A 27340-nucleotide genomic window follows, 5' to 3' on the forward strand; every position below is an offset into this window, starting at 1 on the left:
TTTGTAGTGAAATGATGGTGGGGTCATCAGCTCTGCATCCAAAGAAGTAAAGTGAAAAGAAATAAGTAATAAAAACAAAAAGGTTTTATTAACAAGATCAGTGTTCAGCAGTCTCACTGCCTGGGGTTAAAAACCCTTCCTCAGTCTTTCTGTACGTGCATGGATGGTATGCAGTCGTCCACAGGACTTTAACAAGGTGAAGATGTTTGAGGGTTTCTGGTGTCTGTCTGTATTAATGGCATGTTGTGCGTCTGGGTACATCTCTGTGTGCGTGTTTGTGGCGTCTCTGTCTTGCGTTTGTGGCATGTTTCGTTTATTTAGTTTAGTTTGAACAGGGACCAGCAGGTTTGTGGTCAGTGTGTTTGTGTTGTCTTGGCATGTGGTGAGTGTGTTTGTGTTGTCTGTCTGTGTTTATGACATGTTGTCCATCAGTTTGTGGTGAGTGCGTTTGTGACGTCTCTGTTTATGGCATGTTGTGCATCTGTGTTTGTGTTGTCTGTCTGCATTTATGGCATGTTGTGCGTCTGTGTGCGTGTTTGTGGCGTCTCTGTCTTGTGGCATGTTTAGTTTATTAAGTTTATTTAGTTTAAACAGGGACTACATACAAGTCATTGTTTACATAAGTAGAAAGATGGCTTGTGCCAGATTATAGGTAATACAGCTATCTGCAGTTAGCCTGATAAACCAGCCTAAATGTGAGATTGGATGTGTAATTTAGTCTGGCCCCGATGAATAGTATATCCGAAGATTGTTGATGAGAACAACCCGTTGTCTTTCAAACCGTGCCTGTGCCTATAGGCCAACGCTCTGCGCCATCTTTCTCGTTGATGTGCTTTCCCAGCGTTGCAAGCTTCGTCGTCACTCCCTCAAAACCCCGCCTGCTTTGATTCAAAACAAATCTCTGCATTGTGATTGGTTTGCCAGATTCAGGGCAATGTGTTCAAAATGTTCGACCGTCCGAGGCCAGACCACTCGCAGGGAAAACAAATTGGTGTCCAGCGTGTGGCGCTGGTTTACTAGGATAAACTTAATCCCCAGTCCCAGGGCAGGTAAAGCAAAACTGAAATGCAGAAGATGAGACCAGCCATAGGTGCATACATTCATACCACCCCCACCTGACACAGAAGAATCAGAAAGCATCATTGCCTTTGATACTGTTATTGGCACTGAAATGTAAAGAAAAAAGGTTGATATTAACTTAAAAACAACATAATAGTAATGTATCAACTTAGGAAGAGTTCGGAAGTCAATATTTGGTGGAATAAGCCTGATTTGTAGTCACGGTTTCCATGCGTTTTGGTATGCTTTCCATTAGTCCATCACATTGTTTTTGGATGACTTTATTACAGGCCTGGTGCAACATATCAAGTTGCTGAGCTTGACACTGGCACCTGCCAACCGGCCAAATGCTGGTAAAACTGTGGCTGCTTTGTAACAATTTCAGTGTCACTAGCCAATTTGGCAGGTAGCTCATTCTATGATATGACATCACAATAGTGTATATTCTGCACTTTGCCCCTTGTGTATCAATTGTTTGTATTTAAGTTCAAGAAAAAGCTCAGTTACTCAGTTTGTTTTATTTCCATGTTGAAACCCATGCACTCATCTTCTTGCTTTAAGCACCTCATCTTCTGAGGTTGGGTGTATAGCATCATGATTTAAAAAAAATGTGGCTAGTAGAATAGCTGGATGGCTATTGATTCAGGAAAACCATTAGCCACAGTGGCCGGCAAGTGAAAATAAAAGTTAATGTCAAGCCCTGATATATACAGGGGGTGGACAAAATGACACCTGTCATTTTAGTGTCATTTAGTTCCTCTTGCATCCATAGTTGATCCTGTTGGATGTGGTTCATCCTTCTTGGTGGTATGCAGACATTACTTTGGATACTGTGGCTCTTGATACATCACAAAGACTTGCTGTCTCGGTCAAAGATGCAACAGTTACACACGTACCAAGAATTTCTCCTTTTTAAACTCTAACATGTCACCCATAATGTTGTGTGCATTGCAAAATGTTGAGCAAAACTGTGCTCTTACCCTGCTTATTGAACCTTCACACTTCACTTTACTGGTGCAATGTGCCATTAATGAAGATTGGCCAACTGGCTGGTCCACTTGAGCCTTTAAACTTCCAACACGAAAATGACAGGTGTCTCAGTTATTTTGTCCACCCCCTGTATATTATATATACAGTGTTTTCCGCAGCGACACCGCCTCGCCAACGTTCCGAAAAATAAATAAATCTTATATTATTTTCCATAAACTGGCCGAGCGCTGCTTACATCAATAGCTAAACTTTGTAGGGCCCTATAATTTCCGCGATACGGAAAACACGGACGGAATCACGGAATGTAGACATTAAAACGGAATTTGGTTATAAACGCGGAATTGCACGGAATTTGCTCATTTCTCAAGATAAAATTAAAAATCCATTATTTTCGTCATCATTTACCAGTCTAAAAGACATTTCAAACACAAAACATGATCGCGATATCATAATCTGGCGCACGCGAGGTGATGCGCATAAGTTCTATGCTAGATCCATCCATGACAGCGCATGTTGACAGTGAACCCATCCAAAGACTCATCTCCCACGCGGCATTTCCGATTGTCTCCCGTCCTAGCACTGACCGTCAGAGCATTGAAGAAATCTTAAAACTCAACATGTCAAGAGCAGGCAAGTTTTAAGTAAACAGTTGCTGTTCTGACTGTCTGTTACCAAGACTATGCGATGAAACACAGAAAGGACAGGCAGCTCTCCACTACACTACTTTAATCAACAATGAAATCATCCGATGCGAGACACGAGTTTAGAGTTTGTTACAACACATGTGACCGCTGGAAAATAAAAACTGTGAACAGGCAATGCTTTGATCATGTCTTGGGGGGGTGAAAGGTGAAAATAAGTTCAAAAATGTAAAAATAAAATAAAAAATCTGATCAATGTAAAAAATAAATCCGAAAAAACGGAATTTGGGAAAAAATAAAACGGAATTTGAGAAAAATTAAAACTGATTTCATAGGGCCCTAGCTTTGCATGCGTTGGCTGACTACTCAATGAGCGCAGCGCTCGAAACCGCTATCCTGTTGTCCCGGGGCCATAACAAAGTTATCATCTCAGACACAATGCCAGGACAGCCAAAAATGTATAAATGAAAATATTCTGAAAGTATGATTAGGCTACGCAGGTCAGCGACATTAACTGAACACCATAACCACGGTTTTTTTGCTAATATTTCAGGGAAGCAACAGCCCTAAACATGCGCAGCCTGTTGCCACCTGTCGCGTGCTTATCTGCCCAAAACGCCAGAAACGCGAGCTGCTTATAGTTTAACCCTCATTCATGCATGTCAGAAACGGCCTGTACTATAATTTCCAATAACATATATAAACTTAATCACAGGCTCGAGGCCTGTGATAGGCCTGTGCTCATTACAACAAGCGCCCAAAGTCCGGTTATTGGCACTTTTTAACTAAAGCTAAACAGACATTGAATTGTTCTTAACCCTATCGCACCGGACGCATCATATTTGATTCATCAAATTCAAAGCCCTCTCCCTGCTGACACAAAAAAAAAACATCCTGCCTGTCATTTCCAAACGTCCTGCAGTACACGGAAACCGCCACAAGAGAGCAGCGGTCAATAACAAGTTGACCACAGCTCGGCGAAAAATGCAAAAATGGGGTAGAAACGGTTTCCCTGACTGACGCTGAGATATCGTCAAATTGCAAAGGGTTTGTGTACAAATTTCCGAAATATAGCTTAAAGTGGTGGTTCGCTATTTTAGACAGTAAGCCCTGTTTGTGTGACTTCTGGGGTGAAGTAGAGATGTTCTCATTACAATTTTGACATTTGGTGCTGAACGGAGCATTTGGATATTCAGGACTGCAGCCCCCCCCCACCTTTACATTGACTACAGTGGAGCACTCAAGCAATCAATCACAAAATGGCATTAAACTTTCGTTCGAAAAGACATGGAACTCACCGTGTGGTCAGTGGTAGACAGCGATAAATTGACCCAAAAATTGCAGCGAAATATGCCTTCTAACTGTTGTTTAGCATTTGGCGGACCTATTTTTCCCCAGACGCCGTTGACACCAGTTTAATTCTAAATAACCAGAAATGAAACCCCATTGAAAATGAATGGGGTTTTATTTCTGTTGAGTTAGAATTAAACTGGTGAGTTAACACCAAAACGTGGCATGGAAATCTTCGGGTATATTGAATAGGGAAGTGTGGGGCACCAGGTCAACAAACAAGAACAGCTGACAGCAAAGCATCAAGGATATCTGGGCTTCCATAACTCCCATGCACTGTTTTTGCCATTGACTTCAATGTTAAACGCATCATGACCATTATGAAGACAGAGAATGTCCTAACCAAGTATTGACCATTGCATGTTATGTAGAAAGTATCACATTTCAACTGATTTAATGTGACCCAAATTTTGATGAAGAAAAAAGTGATTTTATAACAATATTCTAATAATGCGAATTCCCCAATTCATGGGTTTTTTGAGCTGGAAGGTCAACGTATATAAAAAGAAAAAAAATAATGATTGGAATAGTTAAAAAACTGGGCCATGAATCTACAATCCATGACAGTTTAACATTATTGATGGAATTATGGAAATAAATCAACTTTTTCATGGTATTCTAATAAAAAGGCCTGGAGCTGTATATAGTGTGTGCCTGCCTGCTTTCATTTTTAAGCTCTGCTGCCGATCTAACTCCTTTTCATTTCAGTCACGGGCTCTCCGTGTCCTTAATAGGCTATAGTTTCGTTGGTTGGAACCAAACCATAGCTAACCTTATCTCCTTAACCTTATCTCCATAACAATCTTCTATAGGCTACAATGCAACACAAAAACGTAGGCTATGAATATAATATAATCATGGATAAAAGTCATTAACAAACACAGCACAGTCACAACTTTGTATCACCTGCATTCAGCATCATGCATAATATAATAGCATCATGCATAATCCACTGAAGACGCCTCCTCCCGCTTTTGAATCTAAAACAAGGACAGGTAACAAGGCATTGACCCTTGCCTACAAAACCATCACAGGAACGGCCCCAGCTTATCTGAAGGACCTACTAACGCCTTATGTTACTGGACGAGAACTGCGCTCATCCAGCACAAGCCGCCTGGCTCTGCCATCCAGTCGCTCTAGGTACTCCCAGTCAAGATTGTTCTCCGTTGTGGTACCCAAGTGGTGGAACAGTCTCCCAGAGGCAGCAAGACTAAGCACATCTCTTGCAGCCTTCAAGAAACAACTAAAGACATTCCTCTTTCGAGAGAATCTACTAGACTAATGCTTGAACTGGCCTTGCCCCAGGGCAGACTCCTGACATGATGTTTAGTTTAGTTTAGTTTAGTTTAGTTTGTGTGTGTGTGTGTGTGTATGTGTTTGTGTGTGTGTGTACTCGTTATTTACTCTTTATGATAAAAAAGAAGAAAAAAAAACAAAAAAAAACTAACCCTCTTTGCAACTGCACTTGTTGTTCTGTATATCTCCTGTGCACTTTATTTGCTTGTGATGTTGGCTTGATTATGTCCTCTTCTGAAAGTCGCTTTGGTTATAAAGCGTCTGCCAAATGCAATGTAATGTAATGTAATGTAATGTAATGTTCCTTGCTTTGACTTCCATTCGCAAGTGTAATCATCAATACAGGAAAATACATGCCGCCTCTTTCACCATGCACACAATAAGCCCTGCAGTGGCGACTTCACCCACTCCTCACAGTGTTCGGATTTATCATGAAAATAAAAAGACGATAGCCCGTCTCGAAACATTGGCCTAGCCAGCATCACCAACCACACAGGCAGCTGTTTCAATTTGCAACGCAGAGCTCTACTTCGGCTCAGCAAGCTCGGCTGTCAACGAATAGCCCACTTTTTTCTCAAGTGAAAAATTATTGTCACATTCAGCTCTGCTTTCCTGATGTTTGCGACATGACAAAGGATCTTACGCCTCGCGCCTCAGTCACTGCCTCGTTATAGGATGACTTCAGTTTAATGAAAAATATTTCAACTTCGTGCAACAATATATATATATATTTTTAAATATCGTTTGGACATATCGTGATATCAATATTGAATGAAAATATTGTGATATTGATTTCCCAATATCGAACAGCCCTAGTGGTGGTGCTGTCGCACAGTAGCAAACATCTTCCTCTGACGATGCATTTTCGCGGAACTTCTCCACTTATCGCTTTCATAACTACCCGACGGTCATTGTCTGATCTTTTTTCAATGTTCGCTAATGTTTGTAATTTAACTACAGGGTCTATGCGTAGGCACAAGTAGCCTTCTGATAAGAATCACTGTATTGCTGAGGCTATTTCGCAAAGGATTTTGAAGTGTGGAGTCTTGCAACTTGTTTCAGTCAAGGACACTGAAATGGAATTCAACGGCCCTTCCACGTGCGTTACTGCAATAACGTCTTGCGAATGCATGCAACCATGCACACAACCATGTCAACGAGAGCGCGTACTCCATCACAACTCTGCATCGATCAAATAATATGCAACAGCTTGCAATGCGCGCACGAGAGCGAGAGAGAGGTCTTCTTAACAGGTGCCATTGTAGCGCTTGCATACAGTTACCTGGCTACTGTAGCCCGCAACGCTCTTTATTACCCACAAGTATTTTTTTCAGAACGTGCAGTCCCGTTTTTCCCCGAAGTCGTTCTAAAATATCGACAAATATTGACAGTGTCGCGGCCATGATTTTTTTTTTTACACATTAGACGCACTGGCTTAAAAGACGCTCTGGCAGTTTTTGACATAATTTTATGATTTTATTTGCGCCTTATGGTCCGAAAAATACGGTAATTGATAGTGATTGTGGCTAGTTAACCGTGAGACTGTACAGAACCCATCCTAATATTAAACAAAATGGCTTGCCATCTATCTAGCTATCTATCTACCCCCCCAACCGCGTGCGCCCTGCTGCAAAACTATCCGCATCCCTGTGCGTGCCACCATGGGCCTATGGCATATGGGCATATGAGAAAGATGGCTCAAGATGGGATTTGTCTGTGTTGTTGCCTGCAGGAAGGTGTACGTATGGAGGAGATTGTTGAAGGCTGCACTGGAGCGCTCCACATCCTGGCCAGGGATGTACACAACAGGATAGTCATCAGAGGCCTCAACACCATTCCACTCTTTGTGCAGGTAATGTGCATGTTGTTCTTTTTTGTCTTGTATGTGAGTCCTTTTATTTTTAATGATTGGTTTACTTTTGTTCAAACATAAAGCCCATTTGTCTGATATAGGGTGTGCATACAGTGCACAGCAATAATGAGTACACCCCTGTTGAAAAGTAACATTTTGAACAATATTTTAAACTCCTGCCAATTTCAATGTGCTTTTGTATTGCTCAAGCTACCCTTGACTTGACAGTACCCGGTGACGCTGCATTTTTTGGCTCAGCTCTTTCCGAGATATGAGCTCTTCTAATGGGGGCAAGTTTTGTTTACATTTCAAAAAAACATCCAAAAGGTTATGCAACATCAGCAGACAGCTAGCAAACAGCGATACCTTTTGGGAAAATATTTGGAGTAGGCCTATACTCATTTTTTTTAAAAATGTAAACAAAACTTGCCCCCATTAGAAAAGCTCATACAGGGTTCGTATGGTCATGGAAAACCTGGAAAAGTTATGGAATTTAAAAATTCAAATTTCCAGGCCTAGAAAAGTTATGTTTCATCAATTATCTTTATGAACTTGATGCCGCGCCGTAATAAAATATAAATAGCCATGAGTTGTCATGGAAATGTTGTCTTGCGCAGTTTGCGCATGCATAACCCTTTGTTGCCAAATTGAGTGTTTTTCAAATAAGGCAGGTTGTAGTGGCTCCACGCGGTTTTCATACATTTTTGGTACTGGAAATCAGTCACATCTGGCAACAGTACTCCTCATTACGCACGAGCTAGATGTAGTAGGCTATGTGAGGCGTGGTGAGAGCTGAGTTCTAAACTTCTAATAACGATGTTACGGCTTGCCGTGAACTGTAACTTCAACAACGCATGACTTTCTAAAGATTATCAACAATGGCTAACAAGAGGAGGACGAACATTTTCATGTGTCCGACTGTGAAGTGCCACTTGTCAGCCACCTGAAGGGCGAGATACAGTTGCCTCCAGCTACAAACAGGTTAGCAATTATAAGCGTTTTAGCGGTATATTAGCGGTTCCACAAAAACTTAGCTAATGCCAAAAGGAATACAACCCTAAGACATGTATGGTGCGCTAATGTGCCAGATAGAGCTCCAAGTGAACTTTTTATGTTTTCGGTAAGCCCCGACATATTGATATTGAGAAGCAAAGGTGCGACTGAATTTGTCCGCTGCGCTGAGAGGTTAATGGAATCCGTACAGTATGTGTGGATGACCGCGAGCCAAACAATTGCCAATGTCGGCATGACGCGAATGTTTTGAAATATAAGAGGCAGCTCCAAAACAGTTTGATTTGAAACAAAGCCACATAACTTTTCAGTCAGATTGTTGCAACACAAAACGATGCTCACTGTCGCATCTCGTTGAGTGGGCGTCACACTATGCCACGAGCAGTGCACTCTCTCCACCTTTTTTGGCTCCATCAACGACCACAACAAATTACAATAAACATTCTTACAGGCACTTTGGACTGTTGTGCTTAGGCAGGTGTAGAGGTAGACTCAATGTTTTCTAAATTACTTGGGTAGGATGAGCATCTACCTCCATGGGCATGTTAAATACAGCCGTCTCCAAAAGTGTTGTCACCTATCCATTTGTTTGGAATAACAGCTAATAACCTGACTTTCAATTAATCACTTCAGTGTTTCCCACAGAAATTTTGGAAACTATGGGGGCAGCCGGGATTTTTTTTTTGTTCCGGGGGGGGGGGTGTCTTTTCACGGGCCTTTGGGGGGGGGGTTATTCACGCAGTGTAAATGCAAAATGGCAAAACAATGACTACAGTATGACATTGGCGCATGGAGAAACTATAGGCCTACGCCTACATTTCAGCCATTTATATTTTGAGAAATAAGGCTACATAATACACATGCAGGGGTCTATGTAATGAAAAAAATAATAAAACAAAATAGGAGCAGAGATAAGAATTTAAGATTGCTGTGAAATTGTTAACGCATAAACAACAAGGGGCTAAGAGGGTAGGCTATGCCTTTTCCCCACACACACATTCTACATGAGGGGTGCTGGTCACAGGGCCAGTTTTTCAAAATTCCTCTCATTAAAAGGGCTGAACAACATATTACACATTTATGTCTATATTCACATTCATTACACATTCATTTCTATATGCAGCCCGATGTCTCCTCTGCCTTGTCAATGAAGGCCTGTCACCTAACTCATTACAACTGTAAAACAAAGCCTGGGGAGTGTTAGTAAACTCATCCCAACTGTCCCTTCTCGGAAGGTTTTTTTTTTTTTTATTGCTCCCAAACCCAAGTTAACTACAACAACTTGACGAGGCTTTTGATCCCTCTCTCTTTCAAGCACTTGTGGTTTTCTCTATAGGATGTATTTACTCCAGGAGGAAAATGCGAAGGAAATCGTAATTGAAATCGCCTTTAAACAAACACGGAAATCGTAAAAAAAAAAAAAAGTTAAAAAAAAAAAATTACATTTTCGGAAACTATGGCGGCCATAGTTTCCTCAATGTATGGGAAACACTGCACTTGGCTTCAGAAGTCACTCATATGAAAGCTACAACCCTCCCGAATGAAAATGTATGTACAAAAATAAATTTCATACACCAAAGAAAGATTTACCCTTTAAAGGCCAACTTCCGATAAAACACAGTTTTACTCACTCCTTTTGAAGATCGGACGGTCACCCCAAGTTAAACTCACTTGCAAGGCTCTCATAGCGGTGCGTCACCTCGCCTGGCTGTGTTTCCCGGTGTTTCCCAATTGACATAAATAATGCAGAGAAACGAGCGAATCATGAAAGCCTTTCTGAGTTTCGTCACTTCGAAAGAAGGCGTTGCCCACAAAGGTTAATGTCGACCCATTTTTCTAAAAACATGTTGAGTAATTTTTTCCTGCTTGTTTTCAATACAAGCAACGTCTGGTGGCCCGAAACCTAGCTTAGCTTAGCTATCAGCTGGTTGCTACTCTCAGGTACACACACAGTACAAAGCCTCATCCATACAGCAAGCCCACTCTGGTTGCTCCGTGCCTGCAGCTCGCCTAGGGGTCGCTGTCGAAAGAGCACAGACCTGAATGGAGCATGCACGCCTCCGTTGGCGCCCCTATAGTGCAGTACCACCCGGGGAAATGGCGTTTTCCATTACATTCTCTCCAAGATCAGGAGGACTGAGCCAATCAGAGACTCATTTCCACTAGAGCAGGAAGAGTGAGCCAATCAGAGACGCATTTCCACGAGAAACACGGAACACCCTCTCGTTTCTCCACAAGCCACCTTGCTGGCTTGCAAAAACGGCTTGAAACAAAGTAACCAGAACATTTTTTAAAACAGGACCAACGCGTAACACATTCAAAAACAATGGGGAACACAGCAATATTAATTAAATGACGTTGAGAGGCCATCTTTAATAAACACAGGGCATATTTTCATGGACAAAAGTTTTGTCGCCTATCGAACATAATGTGAAAATGAGCAGATAAGTCACATCAAAACACTTCAAATACGCAGATCGGTTGTCATTCTTAATCACTGAATCACTCTCACCTCTTCAGAAAATCAGCTTTGGCCTTAGGTGTATGTTTAGGGTCGTTTAGGGTCATGGAAAGCAACACAATGAAAAACAATGAAGGTCAATGAGAGATGGTGACATTTGCTATTCGTAGAGCAATACATGTTTAACTGTATGGTGTTGGGGGTGAAGAATATGAAAAAAAGAAAAATGGTGCATAAAGTGAAACATGGTATTGATATAGCTCTTATGAGGAGCTGCATGCATGGTGTTTGAGGGCTTTTATCATTGTATAAATCATTAAGTTAAACATGTATTGCTCTACGAATAGCGAATATGTCACCATCTCTCATTGATCTTGATTGTTTTTCATTGTGTTGCTTTACATGATTACAATGACCCTAAACATACACCTAAGGCCAAAGTTGATTTTTTTGAAGAGGTGAGAGTGATTCTTTTCCCCAGACGTTTAATCAGATTTAAGTGAAAGTGCCATGTATACGTCGCAAAATAACTCTTAATCCGATCTATCTAAATCTCATTTGGTTGTAGGGATGCACCGATACCACTTTTTTTGAAAACCGATACATTAATGTATGTACTTGCCGATACAGAGTACCGATACCTATTACCACCAAATACAACGAAAATAAATGCATGGCCTTGTTTTTTTTCTACCTGTGATATTTTTTATTGTCCATTTCTATGTAGATTTAAATGTTAGTAAATGTATGAGGTGGCACTTTTTTTCATGCTGCTTTCAAGTCCACAAAAAGTGATGAGATTTTGCATTGTTTCGTGTAATAGCAGTATCGTGCCTGGTATCGACAAGTGTTTGACGAGTACGAGTACGAGTATAATGAGCAGTATCTGTATCGGTGCATCCCTAGGAGGTTGTGAGTTCGAATCCCACTCTGGTCCAAATTGATTTTCAGATTTTATTATATAGGCCTAAATGTAGACCAATCAGAGCGCTAGTTTGTGTGTGCTGCCAGCGGTAAACTTTCGAGGCGCTTAGACTGTCACTTTTTTTTCTTTGACGAGTTTGCAGGTCTAATTACTGCAGGGTCTTATTTTTTTTGCAAAACTGTGTTTGCCAATAACACAAACGCATTACTAAATATGTAGAGAGATGTTGAGACCCATTTTTGCCCCCTTCTGCTCACCAGCTTCTGTACTCCCCCATTGAGAACATCCAGCGTGTGGCGGCCGGCGTGCTGTGTGAGCTGGCGCAGGACAAGGAGGCCGCCGAAGCCATTGAGGCAGAGGGAGCCACCGCCCCCCTGACAGAGCTGCTCCACTCAAGGAACGAAGGAGTCGGTATGGTGTCCATTACTTAACATTATGCATCACGATACAAGGAGGCAGTATCGTGATACGCCCTTTTAAAGTTTTGTTACCCATTAGCCCAGAAAACAACCACATTGTCTTTCTGGTGGCGGATAATTTACAATCTGACCTGCAATCATAGCAGATTAACTTTGTTGTTGCAGATGTATATTTTAAAATAAGTAAAAAAAAAAAAAAAAAAAGGTTTCACGGGGTCACGAATAGGCTATGAGGGAGCCAATATTTTATGCCACGTCTTGCATGCAAATCGAGAAGCAAGTGCAATAGGTTTTCAAAACGGTAGAACACAGAAGGCTAAGAGTAAAAAACTACAGCACCCTGTTTGTAACAGGATGAATATGCTGAAGGGTGAAACACACTACAAATAACCAACAAGTAGTTTTCTCCCTCTGATTGCTATCACCAGTGCATTATTTTAAAAAATATCAGAAATGCAACTGCATACAATGCGCACCAGTGCTTTCACCAGAACAGTGTTTGCCCATTCTGATGTGAAAGATAAAATATACTACTACAAAAAAGCACAAAGGGAACACTGTATCAACCCAATGCAATTCCAAGTCAATAATTATGTGATATCAGCTTGTCCATTTTGAAGTAACACTCATTGTGAATCTATTCTGCATACTGCTGTGAACATTTAATAAGCAATGGGTAGAAATATGAGGAAATAACCAAAACATGCCCCAAATTGCAGTCCAGTGTTTGCAGTCTGATCTAGTATCTACATTATCCCTCCATTCTCGTCCAGTTCTAGTCAATCTGGTGTCCTAGGCTTGCACTCCCTTTCCCTCTGTCCTTTTTTGTATTTAGAAATTGGCATCTGTAAACATAGCATGTTACATCTGATTGAGCACATCTGGTCTACTACCTACATTCATACTAAGTGTATAGGCCTACTGAGTATATAATGAATATTCATTGTTAATGTGAAGTGTAAGGTTTTATGTTAGTTGAAATTTTAATTTTGTGTGAGTTTTTGGTATTACTGGTGCCCCCAATACATATTCTGCTTTAGGCGACTACCCTGTCTGCCTATGCCTAGCGCTGGCCCTGCCACCATTTCTTGCATAGAACCAGTGTATGTTTCATTATGAGGGCAGAGCCTGGGTACTGGTTTTCGTAGAATTACGGGGTGATACTCGGATCAGGTGCCTAACCGGTAAAAAACTTCAGTCAGATGACTTTTTTTTTAACTTTAATCCCTGCACTTCACTCTTCAATGTACCCTGTAGATTTCCATGCCACATTTTGGTGCCAACTCACCAGTTTATTTCTAACTTACCAGAAATAAAAACCCCTTCATTTTCAATGGGGTTTCAATTCTGTTAAGTTAGAATTAAGCTGGTGACTTAGCACCAAAACGTGGCATGGAAATCTACGGGATATATTGAAGAGTGAAGTGTGGGTCACCAGATCAAACAGCTGACAGCAAAGCATCAAGGATGTCTGGCCTTCCATAATGCCCATGCAATGCCTCTGCCATTGACCTCAATGTTAAACACACCATGGCAGTGATTAAGACAAAGACGATCCTAACCAAGTATTGAACATTGACATGTTATGTAGAAAGTACCAAATTTCAACTGATTTGATGTGACACAATTTTGTTTTGTTTTTTTCTGAAGAAAATTGTGACTTTATTACAATATTCTAATGATGTGAATTCCTCAATTCATGATTTTTTTGGAGCTGGAAGGCCAAAATATGTAAAAAATAAACAAATGAATGATTGGAATAGTTCAAAATGTGGGCAATGCATCTACAAGCCATGAAAGTTCAACATTCTTGATGGAATTGTTGAAATAAATCAACTTTTCTACTTATTCTAATTATATGGCCAGTACCTGTATATTCCAACTTTTGAAAATTATTAGTGGACTCTTGTCACCTATTCTGCCAGTTAATTATCAGTTTTCATTCATCATTTTAATATTCTATTGTTGGCAAACGTGGGGTATATCGAACCGTAGGTCATAAATCGTGGTACAAACCGAATTGTGAGTTGAGTGTATAGTTACAGCCCTATACATAGCATTATATTACAAGAGCTGATTCTTGTATACAATTAGCCTAGTAAACTAGCCCCACCTGCCAGCGGCCAAAATTATTTTTGCTTGTGAGTGGGTCTAGCCTCGGACAATGCCCCAGGCCCTGAAACTGGCTGGCTAATCACAACACGGGAGACTTTTTTTTTCTTCTTGATTTTGTTTTCCATCTTTGGATGCAAAGCGGACAGGGTTTTGAGAGAGTGAAGACAACGCGTTGGCCAATAGGCACAGACACCGTTTTTTACAAAAAAATAATTGACTCAGCAATAGATTGATTCTGTCAGGCATTGATGTGTAAATAGTGTCGAGGCCGAGCTCATGTTGAGCTGTCTATATATACGTATGACTGTAAATATGATATTCTTACCGTACCATCTTATTGTAGAAATGACTATTTTTAAGTCAAAAAGATTTTTTAAGTCAAACAGAGCATATTAAAGTTAATCCTTTAAGTTATTGGAAGCCAGTGTAATTGACGCAGCAGAGGTGTAAAATGGGAGGAGCATTTTGTCCAGGGGGTGATTCGTGCTGCAGAGTTTTGAACAAGTTTGTCATGTTTTTATGTGTTTGTATGTTTTATAGCCACCTATGCAGCTGCCGTGTTGTTCCGCATGTCCGAAGACAAACCTCAAGACTACAAGAAGAGGCTGTCAGTAGAGCTCACAAGCTCCCTCTTCAGGACGGAACCCATGACATGGAACGAGGTAATTGACCGTTGGCAAAAGCCACGCCCCCTAGTTATTGTTGCTACGTCGTCCATTTAAAAACTTAGAACTAGGCACACCAAATAATCGTATAGGAGAGAAAGATATCCCATACTCTGCCCGTCTAATGCAAAGGAGTGTGCTCAAATTCGGTCTCCTAAGGGGGTGTTGTCCCCTAGCCTCGCGAGCCATCCTACGTACTTCCGGCAAAGGATTGGCTCCACTACGGTAGTCTGGCTGTGCTTCTCTGTGGAGTGCCTGGAGCTGTAGGATTTTGATCGCAAACACCCCCCCCCCCCCCCCCCCCCCCCCCCCCCCCCCCCCCCCCCCCCCCCCCCGCCCCCCCCCCCGTGACAATGATGTACACATCTGCGCCAGAGCCATTGGTCTGCGCTATGTTGTTGTTGAGTCACTGCCGGCAATTGGGTGAGAGGTGTCCAATAATGTCCAATAATTCCAATAAGTCCATAACTGAGTGCAAACTTCCTGTTTCCTGCAATCGCTTCAGAGCAAACAAATGCCAGACCATAAATACGAAATGAAATGGTAGTATTATGGGATGGTCAGTACCAGGCTAGTTGTCCCTTACTACTACTACTTTTTTTGTGTGGTGTTTGCACAAGAAGTGTGCTACCGCCAGCTACCTCGGCAAGGGAACTCCCATTTATTCTCAACCTCAAGACTCCGAAGGTCTCCTAACCGAAATTCCTCTAAAGGGGTGTTTACCCGACATCACATGGATAACGGAAAAGAACGAGCCGGAAGTATCTTTCTCTCCTATATGATTCTTTCGGCACACGCTTGGGTTGCGGTTCATAGGCCACGTGTGTACACCAACTTCAGACACATGCTGATTAATGGAAGCTATATTCAATTGTAAGGTACAACACCTTGACAATGGTTATGGAATGTCTGAAACCAGGACATTTTGATCATGTTTTGTGTAAACCAGGACATTTCAGTGTCCGCCAATGGACCTTTGACAGGGCAGGGGGCGTGGTCACACATCGAATGTCTCCTGTTCACTGTAATAATTTTACTTGACAGTTCATATCTGCAACGTTGGGAGTGGGACAGGGGCAGCCCCATTTTGAGTGTTTTTTTAGGGGCCAAGCAGCGAAGCTGGCGAAGGCCACTTTAGTGTTTGTACCTTTTTCTTATCTTATTAGTTTTTTTCTTCTCCTTAGGGAGTCTATGGCAGCCCATAGAACTGTACATAGGAAAATGCTGAAAATCGGCAAACAGATTCTAGACAGCCTCAGCATCCCCCACAATAATTTATAGCCCCCCATCCTGAACCCTCTAGCGCCACCAGCAGGCCAAAGTTGCAGGTACATCGCTGTCAGTAACATTTGAACCGTAGGTCCAATTTTCAAAACCAAGACGAATCCAACCCACCCTATGACGTCATTTTCCGCTATGTTGATTTTCTGCCATTTTGAATTTTGTGAAAAACACTAAAAATGGATCTCTTCCCTCAATTTCTCACCAATTTTTCTGAAAGTCTGTATATAGCATATCTGGACTGAGCCTCACAAAAGTCATGCCCTTAATGTTTAATATCTTTTATTGTTTGGCCGTGACAGTCAATCAAATGCATCCTAAAAGTTGTGAAACAGTAATTGAGGTCATGTCTCAGCAACTGTTTGTTGGATTCTGCTAAGATTTCTAACACATGTAGAGGTCCATCCCATGATCTCCCACAAAAAAATCCAGGTCTCCACCCCAACCCTCTAACGCCACCAGCAGGCCAAACAATTTCTGCTTGCAAATTGTAACCGTAGCTCCGACTTTCAAAACTGTGGTATTCCTAAAATCCTTGGGCTAAGTCGAATCCAACGCACCCTATGACGTCGGTGTATAGCATCTCTGGACTGAGCCTCACAAAATGTATGCTTTTTTTTATTATCTTAAATCGTTTGGCAATAAGAGCAAATTAAACGCATCCTAAAACACGTCAAACAGGAAGTGAGGTCATACAAGTATCTCAGCAACTTTTTTTGGAATCTGCTAAGATTTCTAACACACACAGAGGTCCATCCCATGACCTCCCACAAAAAAATCCAGGTCCCCCACCCCTTAAAGTTGTAATGGGGTTGGGAGGGGCTGGGAGGCTGGGGGAGAGGGCAATGAGACACTCTGGAGCATATAGCGATGGCTCATTGTCTCCATATGCCCATCACACATAGGCCTACACATTTCATGCATTTCAGCAAGGCATACACATGTCATGCATTTCAGCATATGGACATTGATTATTTACTAAAGCCTATTTGGTGCATACTTGGTGCACAAAAAATGCAGGTCTCTAGCTCTAACTCTCTAGCGCCACCAGCAGGTCAAAGTTTTAACTATATTTATGCCTGTATCTTGTGAACCGTACAGCCGATTGTCAAAGTCTTGGTATGCCTAGAATCCTTACTGTGCGTGCCTATGACATTTTGCCTTGTCAGATCTGTCTGTTGCCGTGGCGACTTGGGCTGGGACAGACTGACTTGCCTGCTTGGCCCCGTTTCGCTGCTTGCAGATATTGTTGTTGTTGCAGTCACACATGTAATATGAAAATACATCGTTTTTTTCTGTATGTGTTTACAATGCCTATAGTATAGCCATAGCAATAGAAGTCTATGGTTCCAAACAAAACATTATCAAATGTGCTTATAAAGCACTTTTAGAATTAATGTAAAGTTCACCAGAGTGCAAGAAGTCCATTTCATTCTGTCCATTGATCACTTGAAACTTGATGCTAATGGCACCATTTAATTCGAGTGATTGTGCTGCACTATGCTAATACTGTAATGCCAATGCTAAATTACTGAACACACTGAGAATAAAATGATATGCACATTAATGTTTAACGCTTGGAAATACTGCAAATATGAGAAACAGGGGTGGACTGTTCTGGAGGGTTTTTCAGTAGTTTGTTTCCAGAATGTAAGCTGCTTATTCAGATGTTTTCTTTTTGATCAATATTTGCCACCATCATCAATTTCAAAGTATTCTTTGACTTGGAAATGTACACTTTTCGTGTATGAACAGGGGGATCTCCTCCATGTCCACCATTTTGAATTGATAGTCATATAGACATCTTTGGGTGCAAAACCCACTGTGCTTAAATATAGTAAATATTAGTTTATTGTTTGGGACATATTCATGAAAAGAACAAGTTTGTAAATTGGGCATACATCAACATTAACAGCTAAAATTAATTATTAGCAATTTTGAAAACAAAAACTAATTCTGTATTGCATCCATTCAGTTATCTGATGACAAACGTGTAAAAAGACGATACTAAATGACATTGAACCATTCAATGACTCAAAGAAATGTCAATATGTTCAAATAATGTAAATGCTTTTTTAAATCCTTACAATAACAAGCATGTGTCCAACATTTTTCACTAGCCTATATGTTATCGGAACCATTTTCATTTGAATTATTTTCTTGAATGAGTGCATAGAATACTACAATGTTTTTAATTTCGAATTAGTAATTCTGAATTAAATAGTTCCACTTGCATTGCACTTTCATTTAATTCCGAATTGTTAAGTGTTTACATGATGTTTTCAAAGGGGAATTGAGCTTTATTCAGAATTTAATGGAGTTAACCCTTTGAGGAATAAGGATTTTCCTCCAGATCTTCTTAAATTTTACTCACTCTACAGACCCCATAGAAGTCGGTGTTAAAAATGTTGCAATGTCCTTATGACATCATAAGAGACAGTCTGTATAAGGACACGGAAAACTTCAGAAGGCGCCCATAGGAGTGAACTGGGGCAATTCGCTACACTAATATGGTGCGTGCTTGCACATATCCCACCTCTCCGGCAACAAGATCGAATTGCTTGCTGAGCTGCGCTGTCAATTATCAAATCATCTAACGCCTCAACGCGTAAGCTTTTATGAGTGCCCAAACCCAATCGGTATGCCCTCAGAATCTGCTTCCGCTGGTCGGTTGCTGATGACATTAGCATTTCACATCGGGTAGCTACTCGTCAGGTTGCAACAGAATCCGCGCCCACTTGATCCCACAGACTGCGACGCAGAACGTGTCAAGAAATTCGGTGCATGTACAGTTCAACACATCAGTAAGAAAATGATGATTTGCAGCATTGCTTTCATATATACGGCCAATCTGAGAGAGCCATTATAAACTAGTTTTCATTGCGATTCCAACCATATGGGTTGTGGGTCGCCCCGTTGTTCCAATTCTGTGTAATCTTTCTTTTTGGGACGCCCATGGTCTTACTAATCTGAAATTGCAACCCTGAGGCGTAGCCAAGATGGCCGCTCAGTGAAAGGACTTATTGTAAGTGACTTTGGTAATAATGAGAACACAACATTTTGGCAAAATTCTAATCACATATTTATGATAGTACTCCTCAAAGGGTTTTAAGTTGGAATTGAATGTTCCATGTAACCGAGGCCAATGTGTTTGTGTCTTAGACTGGTGACATGACTCTCGAGATGGGGGCCCAAGGGGACCCACTGGCCTACAGACCTGACGGTAAGAGGCAGAGTAGAATCTGCTTTCTTCATGTTTATTGAAGCTTTTATAGTGTAATATGTTGCCATATTTGAAAATTGTCTTTTGATTGAAGGTGTGTGGGGGTGGGGGTTGCATGATATTACGTTACACTACACTTTTATCCAAAGCATCTTAGTTACTACAGGGTTTTGGGGGTGGTACCCGTAAGACAAGACAACTACTTTCACCCTTGGACGTACTGTATTTTATTGCACAGTACAGTGCCAATTTTCCAAACGCATGAAATATGTAACTGTGGTGTTCCAGCACAATTCGTCCCCCTCAAGGCTGCAAACTTGCCACCTCCTAGTCAACGCATCGGTTCGGAATGGGAGGCACAGTACGATACCGCTGAGCTAAAGGGCCGGTCCGATAGCACATTACTACCGCACTGTATGAGGCTTCGGGAGGGAGGTTTACTAATTTTCCACGCCATACTGCTAGTTGGCCTCGCAAACTTTTTTACTTAACATTAACTTAACATTCCTCGCCACACTGCTAGTTGGTCGCTGTTACACATCTGTCTGTCTGTCCGTCCAGATCCCAGCTTCCGTGGCTACCCCGGCTACGGTCAGGACAGCCTGGGCATGGACGCCATGCTGGAGCACGACTTGGCTGTGCCCCACCCGGCCGACTACCCCGTGGACGGCCTCCCAGACCTCAGCCACAACCCCGAGCTGATGGACGGCTTGCCACCCCAGGACTCCAACCAGCTGGCGTGGTTCGACACGGATCTCTAAACGATATGGGGCGGGGGTGAACTCATACCGGTAAGTGTGTATAATGATGACGAGCACTCTGAGATTACAACCTGGCCCTCCTGGCCAACAACACTAAATGCTTGTTATTGTGTGCATGTGTTTGGTCTCCCCGCCATAAGAGACGCACACATGTGGGTGGCGTGGTTTGACACGGTTCTCTAAATGACAGGGGGGGCTCATACCGGTAAGTGGGTATAGAGCTTGAAAGTGACGTCATCTCCTCCGTTTTCATGGGACATCAGGACATTTTAGCTGAAAAAATTAGCATGTAATCCAATGGCGGTATTAAAATACTTCTCTCCCCATTGAATTGTCACGGGTGTGGGGCGCTGTGGCGCAGCACGCTAAGCCCCCCCACATTTGGGCTTGCATGCCCACGGGGACTCTCCCAATTGTTCTCTCTCCCAATTGTTTCCTGTCCACTCTCATATTGTACTGTCCTGTAATAATATAGCAAAGGCCCCTAAAAATACTTTAAAGATACAAAAGAATGGTACCACTGTTTTTTGTACCAAACACCAAACGATTTAGCTGGACGTGTTTTTTCACATTTTTCATGCAGACGACATCTGAACAAAATATCAATATTTTTGCATGAATAATGTTAAGTTCCTAAAACAGCATATTTGTAACCCAGCGCATATAATGACTGAAATCATGATATTTACTCACTACTGTGCTGTTGGATAGTCGGCTAAGGTCCCGTGAACACGAAACTACATCACGTCCGCTTTCGAGCTCTATAATGATCATGAGCACTCTGAGATGACAACCTGGCCCTCCTGGCCGACACTATACTGTATGCATGTTATGGTGTGCGTGTGTTTGGCGTCCCCTCCATAAGAGACTCCAATATGCGGGTGCGCAAATATACACACAGGCTCCTTGCAATACCTGGCCCATTGCAATATCTGGGTGACGGCAGGTAATGATATTAATTTCAATGTATCTAATAATAATGCAGTGTTCCAAATTATGATGCAAATGTCATTTTTCATGTCATCAGGCATTTGAGTACAAATCAAATGTTTTAAATGAACCTTCCAGTGATAAAATATGAATAAGTCAAAAACTAATAATGGTCTGTTCCAAATAATTAGGCAAAACAGAGTTTTAAAACTTATTAGTCTTGTGTGTACAACATATCTGAAAATGGTCCTCTGACATTAGAATTATTTGCACTTCTTAATGAAATTAAAAGCTTTTTTTTTTTTTTTTTTTAAATCGAATTGGTGAAGTTTTATTACCGTACTACATTTGAAGCTGCTTCAGAGTACACACAGGTGGGCAGGGGGCAGTGAGAAGGATACAGTTGAGAGGATGTGGTGCTTAGTTGTCATTGGGGGCAATAGTCCATTTAAGTGTTTTGTTGACCGGCTTAGGGTGAGGTGCAGGGGGCATTTGTTCAAAAAAGGTTGAACCACCGAGATAAAGGCACAATAAGATTTTTTTTTTTGCAACAAATACATCAGATTAAGAGGGCTTATGCTAATGGGTGAAGCAGGTGACGTTGGAAGCTGCTGGTACCTCTGGAGTCCAACAAACACCAAGGTGTATGCAGTTATGCCTTGCCCACATCAAGAGCGAACTATGCTGCCTAGTAGCGGAGTTAGTAGAAGAAAGTTTCGTCTCTAATTCGCTTTATTGGCTCTGGACGCGGCATTGACATGTTTGATTTAGCTAAGCACATAACGGCTTTGTTATGAACATTCCAATTGGTTTTTTGCCGAACCGCGTCATAGCTCATTACCATAATATTAGCTGACTTTTTATTGTTAAAATTCGCTCTGGACGCTCAGTTCACTTCGCTCCGGGTGAATTCGCTCTGGTAGCGTTGGTGTGAACAAGGCATTCTGCCAACCTTGGCCAATGCCCACATGGAGAAACGACTCTTGTTGGTCTAGAAATACATGAAAACCATGTGCATAGGTGCCAGGTATTTGAAGTATGAGATGATGCATTGCCATGCATGAAGAGGATGTCATAGAAAGTATGGTCCTGATTTTTCTGTCATGGAGGAAAGTGATCAGTCATCAAACATCATCTACGATTCCACCTGCCACCTCTTTGCTAATGACGAAGCCTTAATAGGACATGGTACCCATTCACCAACCATTACATTACATTACAGCCAGCAGACACTTTTTAAAACAAAGCGACTTGCTTACAGTCATTGGTTACAGTCCCTGGAGCAGTGTGGGGTTAGGTCGGTGCCTTGCTGAAGGGCACCTGAGCCATCGAGTGAGATGGGTAGTGGAAGGGTGGGATTTGAACCGGCAACCCTCTGATCTAAAGCCCATCTCCTTAACCACGGTTTGAGGGATTCCAGAGCTACCAGCAGCTTCAAATGTCATATGTTTGAGTTTGTGTCTTTGTAATGGTATTTAGCATACGTTCCCTTATTCCAATTTATTTTTTTGGCAGAAATGTCTTAATCTGCACAAACCTGTGTGTACTCTGAAACTGTTACAAATCTAGTAATACAACTTGACCATAAGATTTTTTTATTTTTGAAATGGCTTTTGATTTTGTTAAAGGTACACTGTGCAAGATTTTTAGTTGTTTATTTCCAGAATTCATGCTACCCATTCACTAATGTTACCTTTTTCATGAATACTTACCACCACCATCAAATTCTAAGTATTCATTATGACTGGGAAAATTGCACTTTTCATAGATTAAAAGGGGGGATCTTCTCCATGGTCCGCCATTTGGAATTTCCAGAAATGGACATTTTTAGCTGCAAAAATGACTGTACTTGGGCCAAACTAGAAAATATTAGTTAATTACTTCGTAAACTTTCATCAAAAGATCGAGTTTGGCAATAGGCAACCCAGTTTCAATGAGCAGCATAGTTGCAGTACCTTTTTTGACCATTTCCTGCACAGTGTACCTTTAATTAAGACCTGCTAATAATTTTAATTTCACAAAGGACCATTCTCAGTTATAGAAGACTAAAATGTTTTCTTAATTTGCCTTCATCAGCATAAACCTGTGTAAGCTCTGAATCAACTACAAGTCTAGTAATGTAACATGAATTGTATGATTTTCTTGGATAGAAATGGCTTTTGATCTCATTAATTAATATCAGCTAATGGTCTTTTTTTTATTCAGGACTTAACAACACTATAACTGTTTTGCATAATTATTTGGAAGAGTTGGAACAGTAGATTTGAACTTTTCGCTGTTTGTTTGGGGGGGGGGGGGAATAAATTCATTGGGGATAAATGAAATTAGATATTCCAATGAAAAAAATGAATAATTCCTTGATTTGAAGTGTAGGAAACATGCCTGTGCCCATTCACTGCTGTTCCAATGCAGTGTCTGTACATGGTGGTGCCCATTCACTGCTGTTCCAATGCAGTGTCTGTATATAGTTGAGTCCAACCTGGGAACTCCCACACTGCCTTAAGTTCTACACAATCGTTACGATCTCAAAGATCTCACTTGTGATTAGGTCTGGTGGTAACCAGGCAAAGTTAAGTCCTATCTATGAAGGCATTTGTATTCATTCTCTATGTCTCTCTTTCTCATTTTTCAATTATTTTATTTCATTTTTTTCTATCCTCCTCTCCAGCTGGATAATCTGAGGGAGTGTGGTGAGCTATTGAAGAATTAACGGTTCAGTACAGTAGATGAAGGTTGGATGAGGGTGATGAGAGTGGAGTGGAGGGATCAGAAAGTGCCTGACGACATTGTATTCAACACCGCTGGAAAACGGTCGATAAGCCCGGACACGTCGGATGAAGAATATGTACACGGGCTCATGTTCTGGCAAAGTTTAGAGGTACAAATAAAAGGATATTTGGAGCGGTTGCCAAAAGGATGAGTGAGAAAAAGATGGATATATAAGATGGATTTATAAAACATTTTATCCTTGCCTGGTCTTTTATTTTTTATGCTTTATATGTATATTCCTTTCTTTTTAAAACACCCCTTTGATGACAATTCATACTAACTCTCATAGCCTCTTCCTTTCTTTTACGTCCACCTTCCTATTTCTTAGTATATTTTTTGTATCTTATGTTCCAATCAAGGTATGTGAATTATTTGTTGTTGTTTTTCTTACATGATATCAAGTAACACTATAGAATTCTAACATCGGTTTTCTGTATTCTGACTTAAAAATGTGTAATTATGTGTAGCTTTTATAAACATGCAATAAATCCACAGAAAGATTTAAGTTCTGTTCATTCTGCTTTACCACTGGAGTTGAGTATGAGACTCTGTAAGTCTCGTTTCACCAAGTCTATGGGTGATGAGGGGGTAGGAATAGTTAAGGGTATAAAAAAAATGGGGAAAGTTATTCTTTTATATTCACTGATGTAGACTATTAACTGATACAACATTGTTGTACCTTGTTTCAACTCTATTGTGCCAACAATGGGTCCTTGACACGTCGTCATAACAATAAAGACACTTTTATTCCAGATATATTTTGAGTGTCCACTCCATCTTTTCTTTCTTTATATATAGGGCAGGACAGTGGAGGAGAGACAGGAAATGAGTGGGGGGAGGGAGATGGGGAAAGATGGGCAAATGACCCGGGTTGGAATGGAACCTAGGTCGCCGGCGTATCAACCCAGTGCCCTACCATCAGGACACGGCAGGGCCCACTTCATCTTTTCTTTTACAAATGTGACCATCTTTAGTTTAGACTCACCACCTCTTACCATGCTAGCATAGGTAAGAGTACATAGTAAGGATGCAGTTTTGCATCTAATCATAAGTGCTGAATGGACGCTGTTCAATTTAAGACATTCAAATCACTGCTGACACCTATACTACAGAGCTCCTCATAGCGAGACCACCTAAATGTAACATCTGTCTCTCGCCTTTGGTAACGGCACCATCACTGAGAACCAAACCTTGGCGTCGTCTCCAATGCGAACTCATTTCAGCACTATATCAAGGCAGTAACGAAATCAGCCTTTTATCATCTGTGTAATATTGCAAAAATCTGAAACCTTAATTAATGCATTTGCTACATCTAGCACTACAAGTAGGCTTCAGCCAGTGCAAAAACGCTTCAGCTTGGGTTTTGACAAAGGGCAAGAAGTTTGAACACATCTCGCCCTCCTAAGCTAGACCTGACTTTTTAAATTGTGTTGTTCGCTTACAGACCCCTACATGGAGTAGCACATACATGTCTTTCTGAGCTTCTTACACCTTATATACCAGCTCAGACTATGCGGTCCATGCATGCTGGTCTCCTGGCCATCCCAGAGGCGCAGAAGAAGTCAGTTGGCCAGAGGGCTTTCGCCTTAGGCGTTACCCTCCCTGTGGAATAATCTTCCCCTGAATGTTAGGCAATCTCTGAGATTTTCATTTATAGATTTTTGTTTTTAATGTTTTATTTTGTGTTTCTGAGCTTCTTACACCTTATACATGGGTTCTAGCGCGACACAACTCAACCTCTGATTATTGAAAACCGCTGTCGGTCAAAAAATTAGCTCATACGTTTGGCTGCCAGTGTCTTGCCCCTCCTCACAACATCATGTTTACAAACATTGTGAACCTGTGTATATACCAGCTGGCCCTGCCGTGGCCAACCACCTGTAGGGCACTCGCCTGCTATGCGGCTGACCCGGGTTCGATTCCCGGCCCGGGTCCTTTGCCGACCCCTCCCCGTCTCTCTCCCAATTCGCTTCCTGTTCACCTCTCACACTGTCCTATCAAATAAACGTATATACCAGCTCAGACTCTGTGTTACCCTACCTGTGGAATAATCTTCCTCTGCATGTTGGGCAATCTCTGTTGAGATTTTCAAATACAGATTTTTGTTTTCAATTTATTACTGCAGGACTACTGTGGTCTGATTGTTAATTATTCATTCTTAAGTTGCCAAATCTTTTTTTGTTGTTCTTCTGTTTTTGCTATACTATTTTATTATTTAGCTCACTTAATTTAGCCTTCCTTGTTGGTTAATTTCCCAATCAATTTTACTTAACTCATTTGATCTAATTATTTGTATTTATTTTATTTTATTGTTTTCACGTGTTTTGAGACCATGGTGTATGGTGATATTGCACTATAAACAACAACAAATAGCCGAAATGGACAATTCCATCCAAATTCTAAATGAAGCTGTAAGTTTTATTTTTTGATATAGCTGTTTGCCTCAACATTTTTTAAAGCACATTAACATCTCAAAGTGCCTTCTTGCTAACTGTGAGATTGTGAGAAGCTAAACAATGTCCATAATGACTAGTTGATTGCATATTGCAGGTTTAACAACCTGTTTATGGGCTGTAGCCTTTTCCTACCTGCACTAGAGCTGCGTCATTGACTGGTATGCACTGCCCTCAAGTGGACTGAACAAAAGCTTCAGTTTAATACCACTATTAAGTAGGCTATACAGGTCTTACTGAAGGTATATAATATTCAAAATGTATTAAACAAATAACTGATTATTTTTAGTTTTAAAACATAGATTGCTTTTTGGCAAAAGATAAAGCTCGTCTTGCAGACATGTTTACAGCATAAGTAAGTGAATTAAAAATGACGGCCAATTTATAAATTATATTACACCAACTAGGCTGGTTCTGACAGATGTTCAATATAGTCAATATTGTGCCAAAAAGGCAAATTAATATCTGCCACAAACGATTGTTTGATCAGGCATACAAAATGTGATTTTTGGGAATAGTTAAAGGGACACTGTGCAGGAAATGGTCAAAAAAGGTACTGCAACTATGCTGCTTATTGAAATTGGGCTATCTATTGCCAAATTTGAGAGTTTTACATGAAAGTTTACTAAGTGTTAAACAAATATTTTCTAGTATGTTCCAAGTTCAGCCATTTTTGCAGCTAAAAATGGCTATTTTTGGTAATTCAAAATGGCGGACCATGGAGAAGATCCCCCTTTTTATGTATGAAAAGTGTAATTTTTCCAGTCATAATGAATACTTAGAATTTGATGGTGGTGGTAAGTATTCATGAAAAAGGTAACATTAGTGAATGGGCAGCATGCATTCTGGAAATAAACAACTAAAAATCTCACACAGTGTCCCTTTAAAGCCAAAGGTATATATTTTTTCACCACATTACATCCAATGTGTTATGATCATGATAATGGATAACCTATGGTACACACGCTATGCAGCCTATAAGATGATTAAGCATCTAATGCTGAGGTGATGGTATTTGGGGGGGTATTGAAATTTCGCTTGGGGCCCCCATAAAGGCTTGGGATGGCCCTGTGTTCTCTGATGTTAATGAACATCCACACACAGCATTGTCTCTCCCCCCCCCCTCCGCCTTTTATTTT

General features: G+C 41.1%; 1 protein-coding gene across 1 annotated transcript in view; it reads left to right on the top strand.

The window, feature by feature from the left end:
* The window catches only part of LOC134436097 (catenin beta-1-like), a 76823-nt gene extending 52319 nt beyond the window's left edge, over nucleotides 1–24504 (top strand). The window contains exons 12-17 of the mRNA XM_063185125.1: nucleotides 7069–7188; nucleotides 11846–11996; nucleotides 14660–14781; nucleotides 19228–19288; nucleotides 19850–20079; nucleotides 23648–24504. Coding sequence (XP_063041195.1) covers nucleotides 7069–7188; nucleotides 11846–11996; nucleotides 14660–14781; nucleotides 19228–19288; nucleotides 19850–20049 — 654 coding nt within the window. The 3' untranslated portion in view covers nucleotides 20050–20079; nucleotides 23648–24504. The remainder of the gene's footprint in view (nucleotides 1–7068; nucleotides 7189–11845; nucleotides 11997–14659; nucleotides 14782–19227; nucleotides 19289–19849; nucleotides 20080–23647) is intronic.
* The last annotated feature ends 2836 nt before the right edge of the window (nucleotides 24505–27340 follow it).

This window comes from Engraulis encrasicolus, chromosome 20, assembly GCF_034702125.1.
Source record: "Engraulis encrasicolus isolate BLACKSEA-1 chromosome 20, IST_EnEncr_1.0, whole genome shotgun sequence".
In the NCBI taxonomy this organism is placed as follows: Eukaryota; Metazoa; Chordata; class Actinopteri; order Clupeiformes; family Engraulidae; genus Engraulis; species Engraulis encrasicolus.